Consider the following 18,324-nt stretch of genomic DNA (forward strand, 5'->3'; position numbering starts at 1 on the left):
GTCTGCGAACTAACTTCACACCAGGAAGTGCTGGAGAACAGATCGGCCAAAGAAGCCGTCTCTCCGGACTTGGCTGTCCAGGCAGTAGTGTCTTGTGAACGTGTGTAGCGATGCCCACGTAGCTGCCTAACAGATGTCATTAAGGGGAACTCCACGTCCCAAAGCAGTGGTAGCTGCCGTCGCCCTGGTGGAATGGCCGTGCAACCCCACTGGAGACTCCAATGCCAAAGAATAACAAGCTTTAATGCACAAAATGTCCCATCCAGAAATAGTCCGTTTGTGCACGGCCTGACCTTTTTTGGTGCCCACATAGACAACAAAGAGCTGGTCATCGACCAGGAATTGTTTTGTGCGATCCAAGTAAAAGGAAAGCGCATGTTTTGGATCCAGACGGTGGAGACCCTCTTCTTCTTTGGAAGGATGCTGAGGCGGAAATAAAATGGGCAAAGTGATGGTCTGTCCAATATGGAAAAGAGCAACCACTTTGGGCAGGAAGGAAGGACGAGTTTGAAGGACATCCTTGTCTGGATGGTCAGAAAAGGAGGCTTAGAAGAAAGTGCTTGGAGTTCACTCACCCTGTGCGCAGAGGTGATGGCCACCAGAAAAGCAATTTTTAAGGTCAGAAGCCTGAGAGGACAGTTATGTAGTGGCTAAAATGGAGCGCACATATGATATGTAAGAACCAAGTTCAAGTCCCACTGGAGCATTACGAAGGGAACAGGAGGAAAAAGATGAGTAATGCCCTTAAGGAAGTGACTTACAACAGGGGACTTGAATAGAGGTTGATCAGGTAGCCTAAGAAAGATTGAAATGGCCGAGAGGTAGCCCTTTAGAGTGCCCATAGCAGAGCTCTTCTGGGCCAAAGAAAGCAAGAGGACCTCAGAAAGAGGGGCAGAAAGGGGATAGACAGTCTTTGCTATGCACCATGCCACAAATTTTTTCCATGTGCAGGCGTATACTGTCTTAGTGGAGGGACGCCTGGCTGCCAAGATAACATCACAGACTTCGGGAGGCAGGTCAAACGAGGTCAACTGCCGCCGCTCAATCTCCACGCAAGGAGGTGGAGGCTGGATAGCTTCGGTGGAGGACCGTCCTCTGCAGCTGCGACAGAAGATCCTCCTGAAGAGGCAGTCTAATTGGAGGATCGATGGCCATGTGTAGCAGCTCGGGATACCAAACTCTTCGTGCCCAATCTGGGGCCACAAGAATGACTTGGGCCCGGTCGCGCTTGATCTTCTTCATTACACTGGGCAGAGGTGGTATAGACAGAAAGGCGGAAAGAAGACCGCAATCTCACTCGTGACGAAAAGCGTCGCCTAGCGTGTGCCGCCCTGGAAATTCCAACAAGCAGAATTGCTGACATTGTGCGGTCTCTTAGGTGGTGAATAGATCTAACCAAGGCTCTCCCCACTGTTGAAAGCGACCTTGCACCACCTCCGAGTGAAGACGCCATTCGTGATCCATCATGCACCTGCAGCTGAGTTTGGCCGCCCTAACGTTCAGCGAACCTGCCAAGTTTTGAACCACCAGGGATATGACCTGATGTTCCAGCCATGTCCAGAGGCAGAGGGCCTCTTGACATGGGGTCCACGACCCCACCCGCCTTGTTTGTTGCAGTATCACATGGCGGTGTTGTTGTCCGTGAACACCTGAACTACTCTTCCCCTTGACAGAGGGAAGGAATGCTTTGAGTGAAAGACTAATCACCCGAAGCTCCAGAAAGTTGACGTGGAGCCCGGACTCCGCTGGAGACCAGAGGCCTCTGATCTCTGCCTCCCCATGTGGCTGCCCCATCCCAGAAGTGATGCATTGGTCACCACTGTGAACTCTGGTTGGGGAAGGGAGAGTGATCTGCCGTCGACCCAATCCTGGTTTGTGAGCCACCACTGCAATTGGTGTGCAGTGCCCTCCGAAATCTGGATGCAATCGGACAGGTTCTCCTGATGTTGTGCCCACCGGAACTTCAGATCCCACTGCAGATCCCGCATATGCCATCTGGCATGGTCCACCAGCAAGATGCTGGAGGCCATCAGGCCCAACAGCCATAGGGTCATCCTGAAAGAGGGAATAGCAACCACAACCTACTTCTGGGACAGGAACTCGCTCAATGGCTCCCTTGGCCAAGAGTGCCGAAACTTCCTGTAGGAGAAGGGCCAGACGATCCTCCGACATGCGATGGTACTGAGGCATGAATGGAGGGGTGGTCTCGTTGAAGGGGAGGAAGTAGCCCCTTCGGACTATCTGCAAAACCCAGCTGTCTGACGTGATGGTCCGCCAGTGAGGGAGGTGATGGGGAATCCTGCCGCCCACTGGCGATTGGTGGCCCTGGAAGGTTGGACTAGCAGGGTTTGGAGGCTGAGGCAGAGAGGGCTGTGGTGGACCGGCCCGCCCGCTGGTCCCCTGACCCAAAGGGATGGTTCCCACATCCCCGGCTGCGCAGGGGCCGAACAGCTTGCGCTGGCCTGAGGCCCTGGGCAGGACGTGGCAAGGCAACCCGGGAGAAAAAGCGCTTTTGCAAGAGACTGGAACGCAAATGGCGTCTGGAGTATGCGGAAGCAGACAAAACTATCTATAGAGACGCCATCAGGTCATACAAAAAAGACATAAAAAGTGCGCAGTCTTTATACTACTCAAATAAGATCGCAGAGGCCAGCTCCAGCTCGAAAGAGATCTACAAAATAGTAAAAAGCCTCACCACCCTCCCCACACCCCCTCCTATAACTGAGAATCCTCAGCTACGCTGCGAAGATCTGGCCAATTTCTTTTCCCAGAAAATCAATCTTATTTACTCTTCCTTTCCACCTACAGAACAGACTGCCCCGACTAAAGCAGCGCCATGTCCCCTTCCGGAACATACATCGAACCACCCTCCGGTGCTGGCGGAATTCCCCGAGTTACAGGTGGATCTCCTCACCTCCCTCATGCACCAAGTGAAGTCGGGTTCCCCCAGAGACCCAGCACCCCCACATGTCCTGGTCTCCGCCACTCAAACCATTCTTCCCATACTGCTCAGAGTACTTAATACCTCGATCTCCACCAGCACAGTACCAAGAATATGGAAGCAGGCCATGGTAAGGGCTCTGGTTAAAAAACCCAACCTTGACACCAAGAACCTAAACAACTTCCGCCCGATCTCCTTGTTGCCTTGGGCAGCCAAAATCTTGGAGAAATACATAAACAGCATATTAACAACTTTTCTAGAGCAACACCATCTGCTCGATCCCTCCCAGACTGGCTTTCGTCCCAAGCATGGGACCGAGACGGCACTGCTGGCAGTCACAGAGGAGTCCAGGAGAATCTTAGATCGGGGAGGATCGGTGGCAATCATCCTCCTCGATCTGAGCGCGGCATTTGATACCGTGAATCACGGCATCCTTCTGCAGCGCCTCCTGGACACCGGAATATCTGACAAAGCCCTGGAGTGGTTCAGGTCCTACCTGAGTGACAGATCTTTCCAGGTGTATGAAGGGAATGTCACCTCCTCCAGCAAGCCTCTGAAGTGTGGAGTCCCGCAGGGATCATCGTTAAGCCCGACGTTATTTAACGTCTACATGAGGCCACTGGCTGAGATCGTCCGCCCATTTGGTATTAAGATCGTTACCTATGCGGACGATACCCAGCTGGTGGTCTCCTTGGCACAGGCAGGCGGACCCTCAGCCAATGTAGATCTCGCTGGCTGCATGGAGATGGTCAAGAGCTGGATGACCAAGTCTTGTCTCAAACTTAACGGAGACAAGACTGAGCTCATGCTCCTGGGTCATACCGTACCATCTACCATAGACACTCTCTGGCCTCCCAGCTTGGGCCCTGCCCCTATTCCCAAAGACGCCATCAAGAGTTTGGGTGTCTGGCTTGACAGATCCCTGTCGTTCGATCAACAGGAAACAAAACTTTCTGCCACTTGCTTCGGCATCCTGAGAGTTATCAGGAAGATCCTGCCTCTTCTCCCCTTTGAAGCAAGAAAGACCGTGGTTCTGGGCCTAATTCAGTCGCGACTGGACTACGGAAATGCCTTGTATCTCGGAGCCCCTGACTTCACCCTGCGCAAACTGCAATTAATACAGAATTGCGCAGCTAGAACACTCTTACAACTCCCCCGCAGATCATCAGCAAAACCCGGACTGAGGACACTGCACTGGCTCCCTATAAAGGAAAGAGTAAACTTCAAAGCACTCTGCATTGCCCACCAGACCTTCTGGTCTACAGGACCGGCAATCAATATCCCTCTCATTACACCCTACTTCCCCACAAGACAGTTGCGCTCCACCTCTGCAAATCTAGCCATTGTGCCGCTAATAAAGAAATCAAGGTCAGGAGGCCGCTCCTTCTCCTACAATGTAGCAAAGAGGTGGAACGCTCTGCCCCAGCATCTCAGATCTAATTCCAATATTCTCTCCTTTCATAAACACCTGAAAACGCTCCTATTCACTACTTAATGATGGAGCTGAACCTGCCTCCTCTAACCCAAACCTCAGACGGTATGCTTAGCGCTTGGACGCCTCAGGGCAGCTATGTGCGCTCTACAAATCGGAATTCAACCCTTCAGTAGCCACGAAAGGGGCAAAAAGCAGACTGCGCAGGGTGGGTGGTGGAGAGGCCCAAGGACCTGGCCGTAGCCCTAACGTCTTTAAGGCGCTCCAAAGCGGTGTCTGCATTATAGCCGAATAGGCGACAGCCCTGAAAGGGCATGTCCATAAGAGTGGATTGGACACACCGTGAAAATCTAGTCGACCTCAACCAGGCGTAGTGTCGAAGGTCTACCAACATGGGAATCGTCCTGCCTAGTGAGTCAGCGGTATCCAGCCCACAGCGGATGGTAAACTTTGCGGTGTCCCTCCCTTCGGCAACTGCACTGAAGAGTACGGTCCGGGCCTCCTCCGGGAACTTGGGCAGCACTTGCGCCACCGTATCCCACACGGAGTGGGTGTAACAGCCCAACAGACAAGTGGCGTTTACCAACCGCTGTCCCAAGCTGGAGGAAGGAAACATCTTCCCAAGATGGTTCAGCTTTTTGGATTCCCGATCAGGTGGTGCGCTAGGGAATGCGCCTTTGGAGGTGGAGGCTTGGACCACCAAGCTCTCAGTGGTGGGGTGCTGGGAGAGGAAAAAGGGGTCGCCCAGGGCCGAGGCGGTGATGCCGGGCAATCATCTTATCTACAGGAGCCCCTGTGTTGGGCCTGGACCAGGTGCCTAAAAGGATGTCAGTGAGGGCTTTGTTAAACGGTAACAGGGGCTCCGAAGAGCTCGCTGCCGGTTGAAGCACCTCTGTCAGGAGGTTAGTCCTGACTGCCACTGTAGGTAGATAAAGGTGGAGAGCCTCGGCCACCCTACACAACACCACGGCGTAAGACGCTCCCTCCTCCGTAGCCACGGTAGGAGGAGACAACATGTCAAGATCTGGTGAGGTATCCAGACCACTGGCTTCCCCCAGTTCCTCTCTCCAGTCTGGTTCGTAGCCCAACTGGTCAAATAAAGTGTCGCCAGACCCCTCCCAGTACACCTTGCATTCTTCTGGCTACCAATGTGGTCTAAAAGAGTCAGGGTAGAACAAGGGCACAAAAGTACCAGTCTCTGCCGGATCTGGCACCGGTCGATGCTGGTCTAGTTTGGTGTCTACACCGAGGTGGAGGCCAGGGTCGACGTCGGATGGGGACACAGCCAACACCGGCTGCGGACGTGGTGCCGGTGGAATTGGCGCCGAGGGACGTGTAACTAGGTCGACCTGCGCCGATCCGGATCCAGGCCTGGATCCAAGGGAACCGTGCGGCGCCAGGGCCGAAGCCACTGGCATCAAAGGCCCAGAGCCCCCAGCCGAGTCCGCGGGGCCTGAAGGCACGCCGGCAGAGTCTGGCTGCCCAAAGATGGCATGTATCGCTTCATAAAATTGGCAAAGCTGGGCAGGGGTCGCTCCAGTTCCCGGGAAGCACAAAGTTGGCCCTTCGGGCTCAAAACGCAGAGCTGCAGGAGGGGCACCACCCGCATCCCTCGCCACGTCCGCCGACAGACGGGGAGAAGTCGAAGAGCGACAATGCTTCTTCGACTTCTTATGCTTCGACTTACCAGACCCTGAGTGCGAAGACTTGGAAGAAGAATGTTGATGACTCCGCGACCGGTCCCTTGACCTCCCACGCGACCTCGAACGGAGAGGAGCCAACTGCCGGGCCGGGAGAAGCTTTCGGGACTGCTCCCCCAAAGACTTCAGATTCATGGTCCGGATGTCAGAACACGACTTGGGGTCAGGGTCGCGTTCCAGGCAGAACAGGCACACGCGGTGCAGATCCGTCACCGACATTAGTCGGCAACAAGAACCGCAAGCCTTGAAGCCAGGCATCCCTGGCATGCACCAGGAGTCGAAGACAAAAGTCGGCAAAAAGTAATTCAAAAAGTGACTGGAGGTACTGCTCTCTCCGGATCTGCCCTGGCTGGCGCGGAAAAATAAACAACTCTAGTTAGCACGCGAGGGCGGCTTCTATGTAGCTACCTCAATGTCCTCCCGGCGACCACGATGCCAATGAAGAATGCAGAGCCGACCAATGCCACCTTTCAACGAGCAGGGGTACTGCTGACGTAAAACTTTCCAGATTTAGTCTGACGCCTGGGGGTAATTCTGAGGTAAGGAATCTATGACTGTTTCTTTCAGATTGTGTGTTCAATTGCGGAATTATCTGCCAGTGATTCCGTCTAAACCATCTAATTTTAATAACATTCTTGAAGTCAGTACAGGCTGTTTAAAATCGATTGTAAAGGTTTTTTTGTTTGTACTTTTATGGTTTTAATCCAAAACGGAATTGCTTTTTTTGACAGACATAATTGAGGATCATTCGATAATCATGTGGGTCAGATGATAAGATGCTTTGGTTGCATGTTCTGCGTACGTTAGAGTCTTCAAAAAGTAAAGAAAATAATTGAAAAATATTTGTGAAACCTAAAGCTAGTTGCTGGTATTTTATCAACTGTGGTCAGCATAAAAAAGGAACTTGCAGGCACAAGTGCTGCATATGAAGGCTGAAGTGATGTCATTTCTGCTGGCTCTTAGGGTTGCAATGAAAATTATGCACTACAAAGCAGTCATATTTGTTACTTTTAAAGTCAAAGTATGTACGTAATTTGGGGGTATTTGAAAGAGAATGTATCTGCATGTAAAATATCAGGAAACTAAAGTTTTTGGCTTTACATATGAATATGTCCAGGAAAAGAACTTCACTATGAATGTTCAGTGTGGATCCCACGTCTTTTACATTTATATCAAATAACACACCAAAACAAATATTTTTCCTTACACAGCACCTTTACTCAAAACAGACATCAGATATAGAACACTGGCAGTTTAAAAACATTGGACGACATTTTTCTCCTGAATTAATGGTGCTAGTCAAAAAGGATAACCAGTGCTTGTTCAGTTGTACATCATCATCAACATTTGGTGTCTTTTATTTGTTTTTAAACTGTCATCCAAAATTAATCTCTATCTCTGATGAGAAACTCAACTTTGTCTAGAGAGAACCACTAACCCAGAAGGGTTGGGAAGTAACACTTTCACATCCACTATTAACCATCAACTGCAATATCCAGATACACTTTTTCGTAAAATGAAAAAAGAATTTAAAGCATATAAAACTTGAAGTAATAATTATTACTCTATAGGAAAAAAGTCTTCAAGTAAGTTATGTCACGCATGGCATGTCTGTAAAATCAATACTTTTCCTTGGGGGTTTAGTTTGCTTTGGGAGGCGACAGCAAAGAGAAAAGAATGTTGGCAATATGTGCAAGCAATATCAACGATGACCCGGTACGCACTTGAAATAAAACATTTTTTTTGCATTTCTTAACTAAAAATGACAAAATATAATTTCATAATTTTGTTAATACAGTTGTAACGTAGTTTGTGTTTCATCAATATTCTATTTTGAAGGCAGAGGGACAAACATACATGTGAAAAATCCATAATGCACATTTTATTTCAGTGTCTTTTCCCCTTAGCTTTTTTATTCAAGCTCTACATGACATCAACAAAAACAAGTGTACTTCATAGATTTTACACTCCCTCTACTTTGCCCCCATGAAGTAAAATACAAATACAAACGAGGAAAGAGTTGTTAATAATTGCATCATTTCAATGCTCTTATACACGATATATGGGTAACAATTGCACAATGGTCCTCTTTTTAAAAGCAAAGAGAAGGTACACTTAACCTTAGGAAACTTTGAAAATGTTAAGTAGGCTGCGTAAAATGCATCCTGTACTATTTAATGCCCTTTTTTTTAGCATGGTCACCAATATCTGCTCTCTCTTCACACCGAATTCAGAATATCAAGACAGTACCTGTCGTTTCCCAGCTCTTGCTTTTCTGTAATGCCTTTAAGAAAGAAACTCCTTTACACACAACAAAAGAAAATGGTAAGGGAGTTATTAATCTGTGCAGTGGGCGACCTTTATCTCATCCAGGATGCTTTCGAGCTCAGGCTCTTTTGTAACCTAATAGCAAAAAATAAAAGGGGACAATATACACAGGCATCTACTCCCTTGCGGCAGCTTCTCCTTTGCTTCCAAAGCTCACAACCTCTTCGCCCATCTTGTCTGCCCATGCTAAGGAAAATGTAAATCACTTCCAGCACCCAGATGGTGGAGCTCTATGAAAGAGGAGGTGGGGAACGTGCAAAAAGTAGGTTAGGCAAACATGAAGGCTTCTTTGGGTCAATGGTTTCGACTCGGGAAATACTAATGGTGAGGCCTGTCTGACATGCCTCTCATGAACAGCAGAGAGGATTCCCTTTAAGTATAATTGATTTGTTTGCCTTCGACACGGTCTCTTACCACAGGCCTGCACCTAAAGTCTGAAATCCCCGAAACAAGTACTGTGTTAAACCTCTGGTTTTGTTAAGCATTTTCTGTGCCACAATTCCTAACTCAGCTGAGAAGACAAGTGGAATAGGATTCTATATTCCTAAACTTCAAGATTAAAAAAAACACCTAATTGGGATAAGCACACTTTTTAAAGTTTGCATTTTTCACTGCTTAGCTCCCATATTCCTGGTATATTAAGAGACATTTCCATAAAAATTAACAAATAAGAGTACCTCAAAAAAATAGAAAGAATGCATAAAATACATTGACCGGGTCAAAGCTCAAGACAAAAAAAACACTGAAACAAGTCCGTTTTTGCATCTGAAAATGGATATGCAATGAGAAAATTGCCATCACTTTTGGCAAGAAAAAGTTAGCAAATGGATTTTGCTACCTGGTCATTCTGAGCAAGAGGGGAGAGGTATTCACTGAAGATAACCTAGGGGATAGCACAAGAACTGTTACTGTGTCACCCTCGATGTTGAAGGTGTAGTGAATTAATATGCCTGCTGTTAGTACAGAAAGAGATTGTATGATTAGTAGCAACCATACGCAAATATAAACTATCAAGAGATTAGACTCATTAGATGTTAACCATTTGGGGTAAGCTTTCAGTGTGTTATGAACTTTTAATCTATTTCAAAGCCATTTAACTACAATTTAACTTCATTTCCATCACATGGCTTACAGACGTGACAAAATTATAGCAGTAATACTTGCAAATCCTTTACTTCCCACTACAATAATAGAAAGGTAGACCTACAAGCAGATGGATAATTAATTCTCCGCCCAGTTTTTCCAATCCTCACCATTGCTAAAGAATGATGGCAATGACAAGTTTAATATTGTACCTCATTCGTTTTTGAGTCTTGAAACAACTCTTGAAGTGATGACTATGATCAAGGCAGGAAAGGTTGCTGATCCGCTTGATAAAGGAGTTTCTCATCCGATAAAGAAAGCTTGATTAAGTTGATGAAGCCAAACATTACTTTTATGGTCTTCTTTCGGGGAACAGGCCAGAATGGTCCAAAAAAACGTCAAGCTTGCTTCTCTCTATCACAGTACACCGCCAGCATGTTCAACTCCCATAAGATGTTTTATAATGCAACATTTTCTCATAAAAGTGCAAACAAACATTTACATAAGATCTGGGCCTAAATCCTCCCGGAATGAGAAATTTATATTGCATTGCTATAGGTTTTTTTCTCTGTCTTTGTGCAAAAAATATCCAGTAAGGTTCTGGCTCATTTTCAAAGTATCGTATAGCTATTATATCTATTCATACATAATATTTTATATAATATATATGTATATAAAAAAAAGTGAACAGATGACATTCTCTTACAAAAGAATGCTGGCGGTTGAAGAAGATGCTGTGAGTTCTGATGTATTGTTAATCAAATAAACGCAGAGTAATAGCATGAAATGCTAACATGTGGTAATGTTTTCCCACATTTCCCATAAGGTTCCCAAAGTACATCAAAACAATGTTTCTTTTAATTACAAAGAGAACTAGAAACTGAAAATGAGCCTGAGATAGGTTGTTAGAAAGGCAGTCCCTTGTAAACATTTCCGTTAAAGGAACAGTAGCAATTGAGTATGTTGTCAGTTACCCAGATTACATCTAACAACAAAGCTTCACTTTATAGAAGATGTACAAGCCTCGGCCTTGGCTTTCAGGAATTTAATCGGTAGCTAGTTTCAGAAAACAATCAGATTTCATTCAGTCCAACTTTGGAAATCTGAGTTTATGTTTACTAGGTTTTCTGTTCCCCTGTTGTGGGGGCCTGTGGAAGAACTTCTGGCTTCATGATCTGGTATGTAATGAGATATTCTGGATACGCCTAAAACAAAAAATGGTAAACATTGTTAAACATTGCAAATATTTGTCCAAAACACATCTGAAGCGACTTGGCAAACAAATATGCAATGGCATTAAAATAAGGAAAAATACTAATCAGTAACTAGCACTTCAAATTAATAAACAGCGTCCTAGTACTTTAATCCTAGTACTAAATGAACAGTGCCACATTCCTGGGTGAGTTATGTGCTATACAAATACACTTACCATAACACAACATTACCATGGTCAAGCCTACATGGCTTTCAGAATCTCAAGACCTGTATATCCTTTTGTTGACATTTGAATGTCCTGTTACAATAAAACGCACTGACTAGGTGGAATACTCTTTTTTTAAATAATTTTGAGGAAAATGGTCTGAGGAGAGCAACTATGGATCAGTGCCAATGGGAATGGATAAAAGGGGACTGACGAACAAGTTACTTACCTTCGGTAACGATATATCTGTAAGAAACAGTAGTTAGTATTAGATTCCTTACCTTAGAATATCCCCAGGCGTCAGTCTGGATCCGGAAACTTTTGCGTAGCAGTACCCCTGCGCGTCGGTAGGCGTCGTCTGCAGGCGTCCCCTGCGGCTCCGCGTCGTCTGCGTCGTGCGCCGTGATGACGTCGCTGGAGTATATAGACGCCGCCTCCGCGCGCTGACGTCAGTTCTTTGCACAGCTTTTCCGCGCCAGAACACGCAGAGCCATGTGAGAACTAACACTGGTGCCATTTGAATCTAGGGCCCTGAAAGGGATGTCCTTAACCCTAGGTATCAGTTCGCAGAACGGGGAGGACGGGTGGGGCGGTAAGGAATCTAATACTAACTACTGTTTCTTACAGATATATCGTTACCGAAGGTAAGTAACTTGTTCATCTGAAAGAAACAGGTTAGTATTAGATTCCTTACCTTAGAATAGATACCCCAGCAATACCAACCCCGGTGGTGGGTCTGCGAACCAATACAAACCTACACCAGAAAGTCCTGGAGGACCGAACGGCCAAAGAAGCCATCCCTCCGGACTTGACTGTCCAGGCAGTAGTGCCTCGCAAAGGTGTGCAGCGAGGCCCACGTAGCCGCCTGGCAAATGTCCTGCAAAGGGACTCCCCGGCCCAGGGCAGTAGTAGCCGCCGTGGCCCGAGTGGAATGGGCCCTCAGCCCAACAGGAGGCTCCTTCCGAGCCAAAGAGTAGCATGCTTTGATGCACAGGACGACCCACCGAGAGATGGTTCGTTTCTGTACCGCCCTTCCCTTCTTCTCACCCACGTAGCCAACAAACAGTTGGTCATCCACCCGGAACTGGCGTGTGCGATCCATGTAAAATGAAAGCGCACGTTTTGGGTCCAGACGATGGAGCCGCTCTTCATCCTTTGAAGGATGCGGAGGCGGGAAAAAGGAGGGTAAGGTGATGGACTGCCCGATGTGAAAAGCAGAAACTACTTTGGGCAGGAAAGAAGGCCTAGTCCTAAGAACCACCTTGTCAGGATGGACGGACAAGAAAGGAGGTTTAACAGAAAGAGCCTGGAGCTCACTCACTCTCCTGGCAGAGGTGATGGCAACCAGGAAGGCCGTCTTTAAAGTGAGAAGACGGAGAGGACAGGAATGAAGCGGCTCAAAGGGAGCGCACATCAAGAATGTCAGAACGAGGTTCAAGTCCCACTGAGGCATCACGAACGGAACAGGAGGAAACATGTGCGTGATGCCTTTCAAGAATCTCAGTACAATAGGGGACTTGAATAAAGATGGCTGATCAGGTAGCCTTAAGAAGGCGGAAAGGGCAGAAAGGTAGCCCTTGATAGTGCCCAGAGCAGAGCCCTGCTGGGCAAGAGAAAGAAGGAAGAGGAGAACCTCGGAAAGAGGGTCAGAAAGGGGATCCACAGCCTTTGCTGTGCACCATGCCACAAATCTTTTCCACCGGCAGGCGTATACCGACTTTGTGGAGGGACGCCTGGCTGCCAGAATCACATCACAGACTTTAGGAGGCAAGTCAAATGGCCTCAACTGTCGCCGCTCAATCTCCAAGCATGGAGGTGGAGACTGGACAGGTTCGGGTGGAGGACCGTCCCCTGCTGCTGCGACAGAAGGTCCTCCTGAAGGGGCAGGCGGATCGAGGGACCGACTGACATGCTGAGTAGCTCGGGATACCAGTACCTTCGAGCCCAGTCCGGAGCCACAAGGATAACTTGGGCCCGGTCGCGCCTGATCTTCTTCAGCACTCTGGGCAGAAGTGGTATAGGCGGAAAGGCGTACAACAGACCGCAGCTCCACTCGTGCCGAAAGGCGTCGCCGAGCGAGTTCCGTCTTGGAAACTCCAACGCGCAGAACTGATGACATTGCGCGTTCTCTTCTGTGGCGAATAGATCTAACCAAGGCTCTCCCCATTGCTGAAAGAGGCCGTTCGCCACGTCCGAGTTCAGACGCCATTCGTGATCCACCGAGCACCGACGGCTGAGTTCGTCCGCCCTGGCGTTCAGAGAACCTGCCAGGTGTTGAACCGTCAGAGTCACGCCCTGACGTTCCAGCCATTGCCAGAGGCGCAGAGCCTCCTGGCAAAGGGTCCACGACCCCACACCGCCCTGTTTGTTGCAGTACCACATGGCGGTGGTGTTGTCCGTGAACACCTGCACTACACTCCAGTTGACAAAGGGGAGGAATGCCTTCAGTGCTAGGCGAATCGCCCGTAGCTCCAACATGTTGATATGGAGCCGGGACTCCGCCGGAGACCAGATGCCTCTGATCTCCGCCTCTTCCAAGTGGCCTCCCCAGCCCTGGAGGGACGCGTCCGTCACAACCACGTGCTCCGGTTGGGGAAGGGAGAGGGATCTGCCTCTGACCCAATCGCGGTCCGTAAGCCACCACTGCAACTGTCTCGCAGTGCCCTCCGAGATCAGGACATGGTCGGACAGGTTGCCCTGATGCTGGGCCCACTGAAACTTCAGGTCCCACTGCAGAGCCCGCATCCGCCACCTGGCGTGATGCACCAGAAGGATGCAGGAGGCCATCAGCCCCAGAAGCCGCAGCGTCAACCTGACCGAAACCCGGGACAACGGCTGAAAGATGGGAATCAGAGCCTGAATATCCCGGACCCGCCGTTCCGGAGGATAAACCCGAAACTGCGCCGAGTCGAGAACCGCTCCGATGAAAAGGAGCTTTTGAGAGGGACACAGGTGTGATTTCGGCACATTGATGGAAAACCCCAGCTCGTGCAGGAGGTCTGCCGTCATCTGAAGGTGGTGGACGACTGTTTGGGGCGAGCCCGCCTTCAACAACCAGTCGTCGAGGTAGGGGAAGACTGAAACCCCCAACCGGCGCAGATGAGCTGCGACCACCGCCATCACTTTCGTGAACACCCGTGGGGCGCTGGTGAGGCCGAATGGGAGCACGATAAACTGAAAGTGCTCGTGGCCTACCGTGAACCGCAGGTAACGCCGGTGGGCCGGCAGGACGGGGATGTGAAAATACGCATCCTGCAAGTCCAACGCTACCATCCAGTCTTGTGGGTCTAGAGCAGCCAAGACCTGAGCCAAAGTCAACATCTTGAACTTCTCCTTCCGGAGGAAGCCGTTGACGTTCCGTAGATCCAAGATAGGACGAAGGCCCCCTTTGTCCTTCTTGGGCACCAGAAAGTAGTGGGAGTAGCAACCACACCCTACTTCTGGCCCAGGAACGCGCTCGATGGCCCCCTTGGCCAAGAGGGCCGTAACTTCCTCCTGCAGAAGTGTCAAGTGGTCCCCCGACACACGGTGGTTCTGCGGTGGCATGGCTGGAGGAGTGGACTCGAAGGGGAGGGAGTAGCCCCTTCGGACGAGCTGCAGCACCCACCTGTCCGATGTAATCGTGCGCCAGTGGGAGTGGTGATGACGAACCCTGCCACCCACTGGCGTCACATGGGCCCGAAAGCTCGGACTAGGAAGATTTGGAGGCTGCAGCGGGGGGAGGTGTGGACTGACCTCGCCGCTGCCCTCTACCGCCACCACGGCGGAAACCACGGCCGCCACCGCGCTGGGGAGCGTTCTGCGGCGCGTGGCTGGCAGCACGCGTGGGACCGCCCCGTCCTTGGCCACGAAAGGGGCAAAACGAACCCTGCTGCTGGCGCTGGGTCGAAAGACCCAAGGACTTGGCCGTGACCCTGGAGTCCTTGAAGCGCTCAAGCGCGTTGTCCGCCTTGTCACCGAACAGGCGACTGCCATCGAAAGGCATGTCCATGAGGGCAGTCTGGACATCCGGCGAGAAGTTGGCGGATCTCAGCCAAGCATGGCGACGAATCGCCACCGTCGTGGACATAGCCCGTCCCAGCGAGTCGGTCGTGTCAAGACCACACCTAATTGAATACCTCGCCGCGTCCCGGCCTTCAACTAAGGCCTGGTTGAGCTTGTCCCGCACCTCCTGCGGGCACTGCGGCAGACACTCCGCGACCGTGTCCCACAGAGAGTGGGTGTAGCGGCCCAAGAGGCATGCGGTATTACAAGACCGCAGTCCAGCACTCAAAGACGAAAAGACCTTCTTGCCAAATTGGTCATATCACTTCGATTCCCGATCGGGCGGAGCCGACGGGAATGCGGACTGGGAAGTGGAGGCCTGGATCACCAGACTCTCCGGGGAGGGATGGGTGGAAAGGAAGGCAGGGTCGTCCGAACACGGACGGTGACGCCTGGCAACGTTCCGGTCAACCGGTGCACCGGAAGCGGGCCTGGACCAGGTGCCCAAAAGGACATCCGTCAGGGCCTCATTAAATGGCAGCAGAGGCTCCTGTGGGCACGACTGCGGTTTAAATACTTCGGTGAGGATGTTAGGTTTCACCTTAGCGACGGGGAGCTCAAGGCGCAAAGCCTTGGCAGCCCTCATCAGGACCACCGAATAGGCAGCCCCCGCCTCCGACGCCACAGGGGAAGGCGAGACAAACCCAGGGTTGGGCGACTCGTCCAGACCACTGGCCTCACCTAAGTCACCTACCCAGTCCACGTCATACTGGCAGGCTCGTGACAAAGGGTCCTCAGACCCCTCCCAACCCTCTCCATATTCGTCCTCATCGCCATAGGACGAGTCGACGATATAAACCGGCTCCTCGGAGCCAATGGGCCCCAACGGCGCCGGACTCGGCGTCGGACGACGCCGGTCCGACTCCGCGTCAGGAGTCAGAGAGGGATCGGGGGTGGCGCCGCGCGGCGCCCCGACGCCGGCCGGAACCGACGGCGGAGTCACGGTTGCCCCAATGGAATCGGCGCCGGGGAGGCCGGAGGACCAGCCGGCGACGACCCTGAAAGGCCCAGCGGGGCCGGGGCCGGAGCCCCCGGCGGCGCCGGGGCCGGAGCACTCGGCGGAGTCGGGGCAGGTGCACCCGAACCGCTCGGGCTCCCAGACGGGACCGACGGGCCCGCAGGCGCCGTAGGCCCTGCCGGAGGAGACATCGCCCTCATAGCCATGAGGAACGCCTCAATCTCCTCGCGCGCCGCGCCTTCCCCAGGGACCGACGGGTATGGGGCGGACGGCGTCGGCGACCCACGCGGGGGTGGGGCCACCCGAGCCCCCGGCCGCATCACGCGGGCGTCGGGGGGAGTCGGGGGTACGATGATGACGCCCCGACCTCTTGCGACGCTTACCTGATGAACCGGAGGAATGGTGGCGACTCCCGGAGCGCTCATGGCGGCTCCGCGATCGCTCCCTCGACCGCTCCCTCGACCTCTGACCAGACCGGGACCGCTCTCGGCGCGGGGCCGACACTCGGAGTTCGAGCAGCTTGCGGGACCGCTCCCGTCTAGCTTTACCTGTCAAGGCCCGGCAGTCGACGCAAGACTCGACGTCGTGGTCCGCGCCCAGACACCGGAGGCAGAGTCGATGGTGGTCGGTGACCGACATCATTCGGTCGCACCCGTCGCAACTCTTAAACCCGGGCATCCTACCGGCACCTTGAAGAAGAGTTAAAGTTAACAAAACTAGGTCAAAAGACCGGAGTACTGCTCTTCGGATCTGCGCTAACTGGCGCGGAAAAAAGAAGAACTGACGTCAGCGCGCGGAGGCGGCGTCTATATACTCCAGCGACGTCATCACGGCGCACGACGACGCGGAGCCGCAGGGGACGCCTGCAGACGACGCCTACCGACGCGCAGGGGTACTGCTACGCAAAAGTTTCCGGATCCAGACTGACGCCTGGGGATATTCTAAGGTAAGGAATCTAATACTAACCTGTTTCTTTCAGATTTACCTGTCAAGGCCCGGCAGTCAACGCAAGACTCGACGTCGTGGTCCGCGCCCAGACACCGGAGGCAGAGTCGATGGTGGTCGGTGACCGACATCATTCGGTCGCACCCGTCGCAACTCTTAAACCCGGGCATCCTACCGGCACCTTGAAGAAGAGTTAAAGTTAACAAAACTAGGTCAAAAGACCGGAGTACTGCTCTTCGGATCTGCGCTAACTGGCGCGGAAAAAAGAAGAACTGACGTCAGCGCGCGGAGGCGGCGTCTATATACTCCAGCGACGTCATCACGGCGCACGACGCCGACGACGCGGAGCCGCAGGGGACGCCTGCAGACGACGCCTACCGACGCGCAGGGGTACTGCTACGCAAAAGTTTCCGGATCCAGACGGACGCCTGGGGATATTCTAAGGTAAGGAATCTAATACTAACCTGTTTCTTTCAGATATCAATGCTTTTGGATAGTGCTTTACACAGCTCTATGTCCTATCTGGCATGGCTCCCAGAGTCCAGCTGGCGCCAAGGAGCCACTTACCAGCACAGGGCAGCTATGTCAACTTTCCGGATCAAGAATAAAGCCTAGAGGAGATTCAAAAGCTAAGGAATTTGTAATTACAAATATCCATCAGAATATCTGGTATCAATTTTAAACAGAATGAGACGTGGGACACCAAAAACCACTTTAGATGGTAAGAGCTGCTTGTAGAGAGATGCTCATCAGTTCTGCAATCCAGAATCACTTACAGAATACATTTGCAAAAGCCCAAATGGCCATGAAAACTATTTCATAGTTGCCCTACGGGTTTTTACCGCACTTATAGATAGCAGCAGCACACACACTGCTGCTTAGAACAAGGAGTTTGGAACTTTTCTGGACACTGACTGCAGAATGAAGAGGAGGTTTAGTAAAACCAAATACTCAAGGCCAAGTTCTCATCCCGACTTATACTGGTAGGAAGAAGGAACATGGGACCATGGACTTGTTAAAGGACCTGTGTGCCACTCACAAATAGTGTTAATAAATGGAGCAGCATCAGTGGCAAACTGATTTAAACAGCAGATTCTCCTTACAACCCAGTCATCAATCTGCTACATTAGCTGGAGAGAGGAAGAGTGGCAGGTACAGCATCCCTACAGAAAAGCTCCAAATTCTGCAGTCAAAATTACTGCTCAGTCCGAGGATCAGACTCAATCCTTGTGACTTCTGCACACAACTACAACGATTATATATCAAAAGACTCATGTTTCTAGAACAAAACTCTTAAGTGTGTTACAATACATTTGCTGAAAAACTAAAAAGCAAGGTGAGCAGGCTGTTCTTTAGAGACTCAAGTTGGCAACAACCCCCTACATGCAGCGATTTTGTAGTCCTATTTCTGAAGCCATTTTTGTTTTAACCATCCTCACAGCAATAAACATTAACTTTCAAAATGATATATAT

At 50.9% G+C, this 18,324-nt stretch overlaps 1 protein-coding gene across 5 annotated transcripts in view; it reads right to left on the reverse strand.

The window, feature by feature from the left end:
- Positions 1–10,459: 10,459 nt before the first annotated feature.
- The window catches only part of LOC144818631 (poly [ADP-ribose] polymerase tankyrase-1), a 682,266-nt gene continuing 674,401 nt past the window's right edge, over positions 10,460–18,324 (reverse strand). For all 5 annotated transcript variants that reach the window (XM_078676238.1, XM_078676237.1, XM_078676236.1 and 2 more), the window contains one exon: positions 10,460–10,689. In XM_078676238.1, coding sequence (XP_078532364.1) covers positions 10,603–10,689 — 87 coding nt within the window. In that variant the 3' untranslated portion in view covers positions 10,460–10,602. The remainder of the gene's footprint in view (positions 10,690–18,324) is intronic.

The sequence above is a fragment of the Lissotriton helveticus genome, chromosome 2_1 (genome assembly GCF_964261635.1).
Source record: "Lissotriton helveticus chromosome 2_1, aLisHel1.1, whole genome shotgun sequence".
NCBI classification, from domain to species: Eukaryota; Metazoa; Chordata; class Amphibia; order Caudata; family Salamandridae; genus Lissotriton; species Lissotriton helveticus.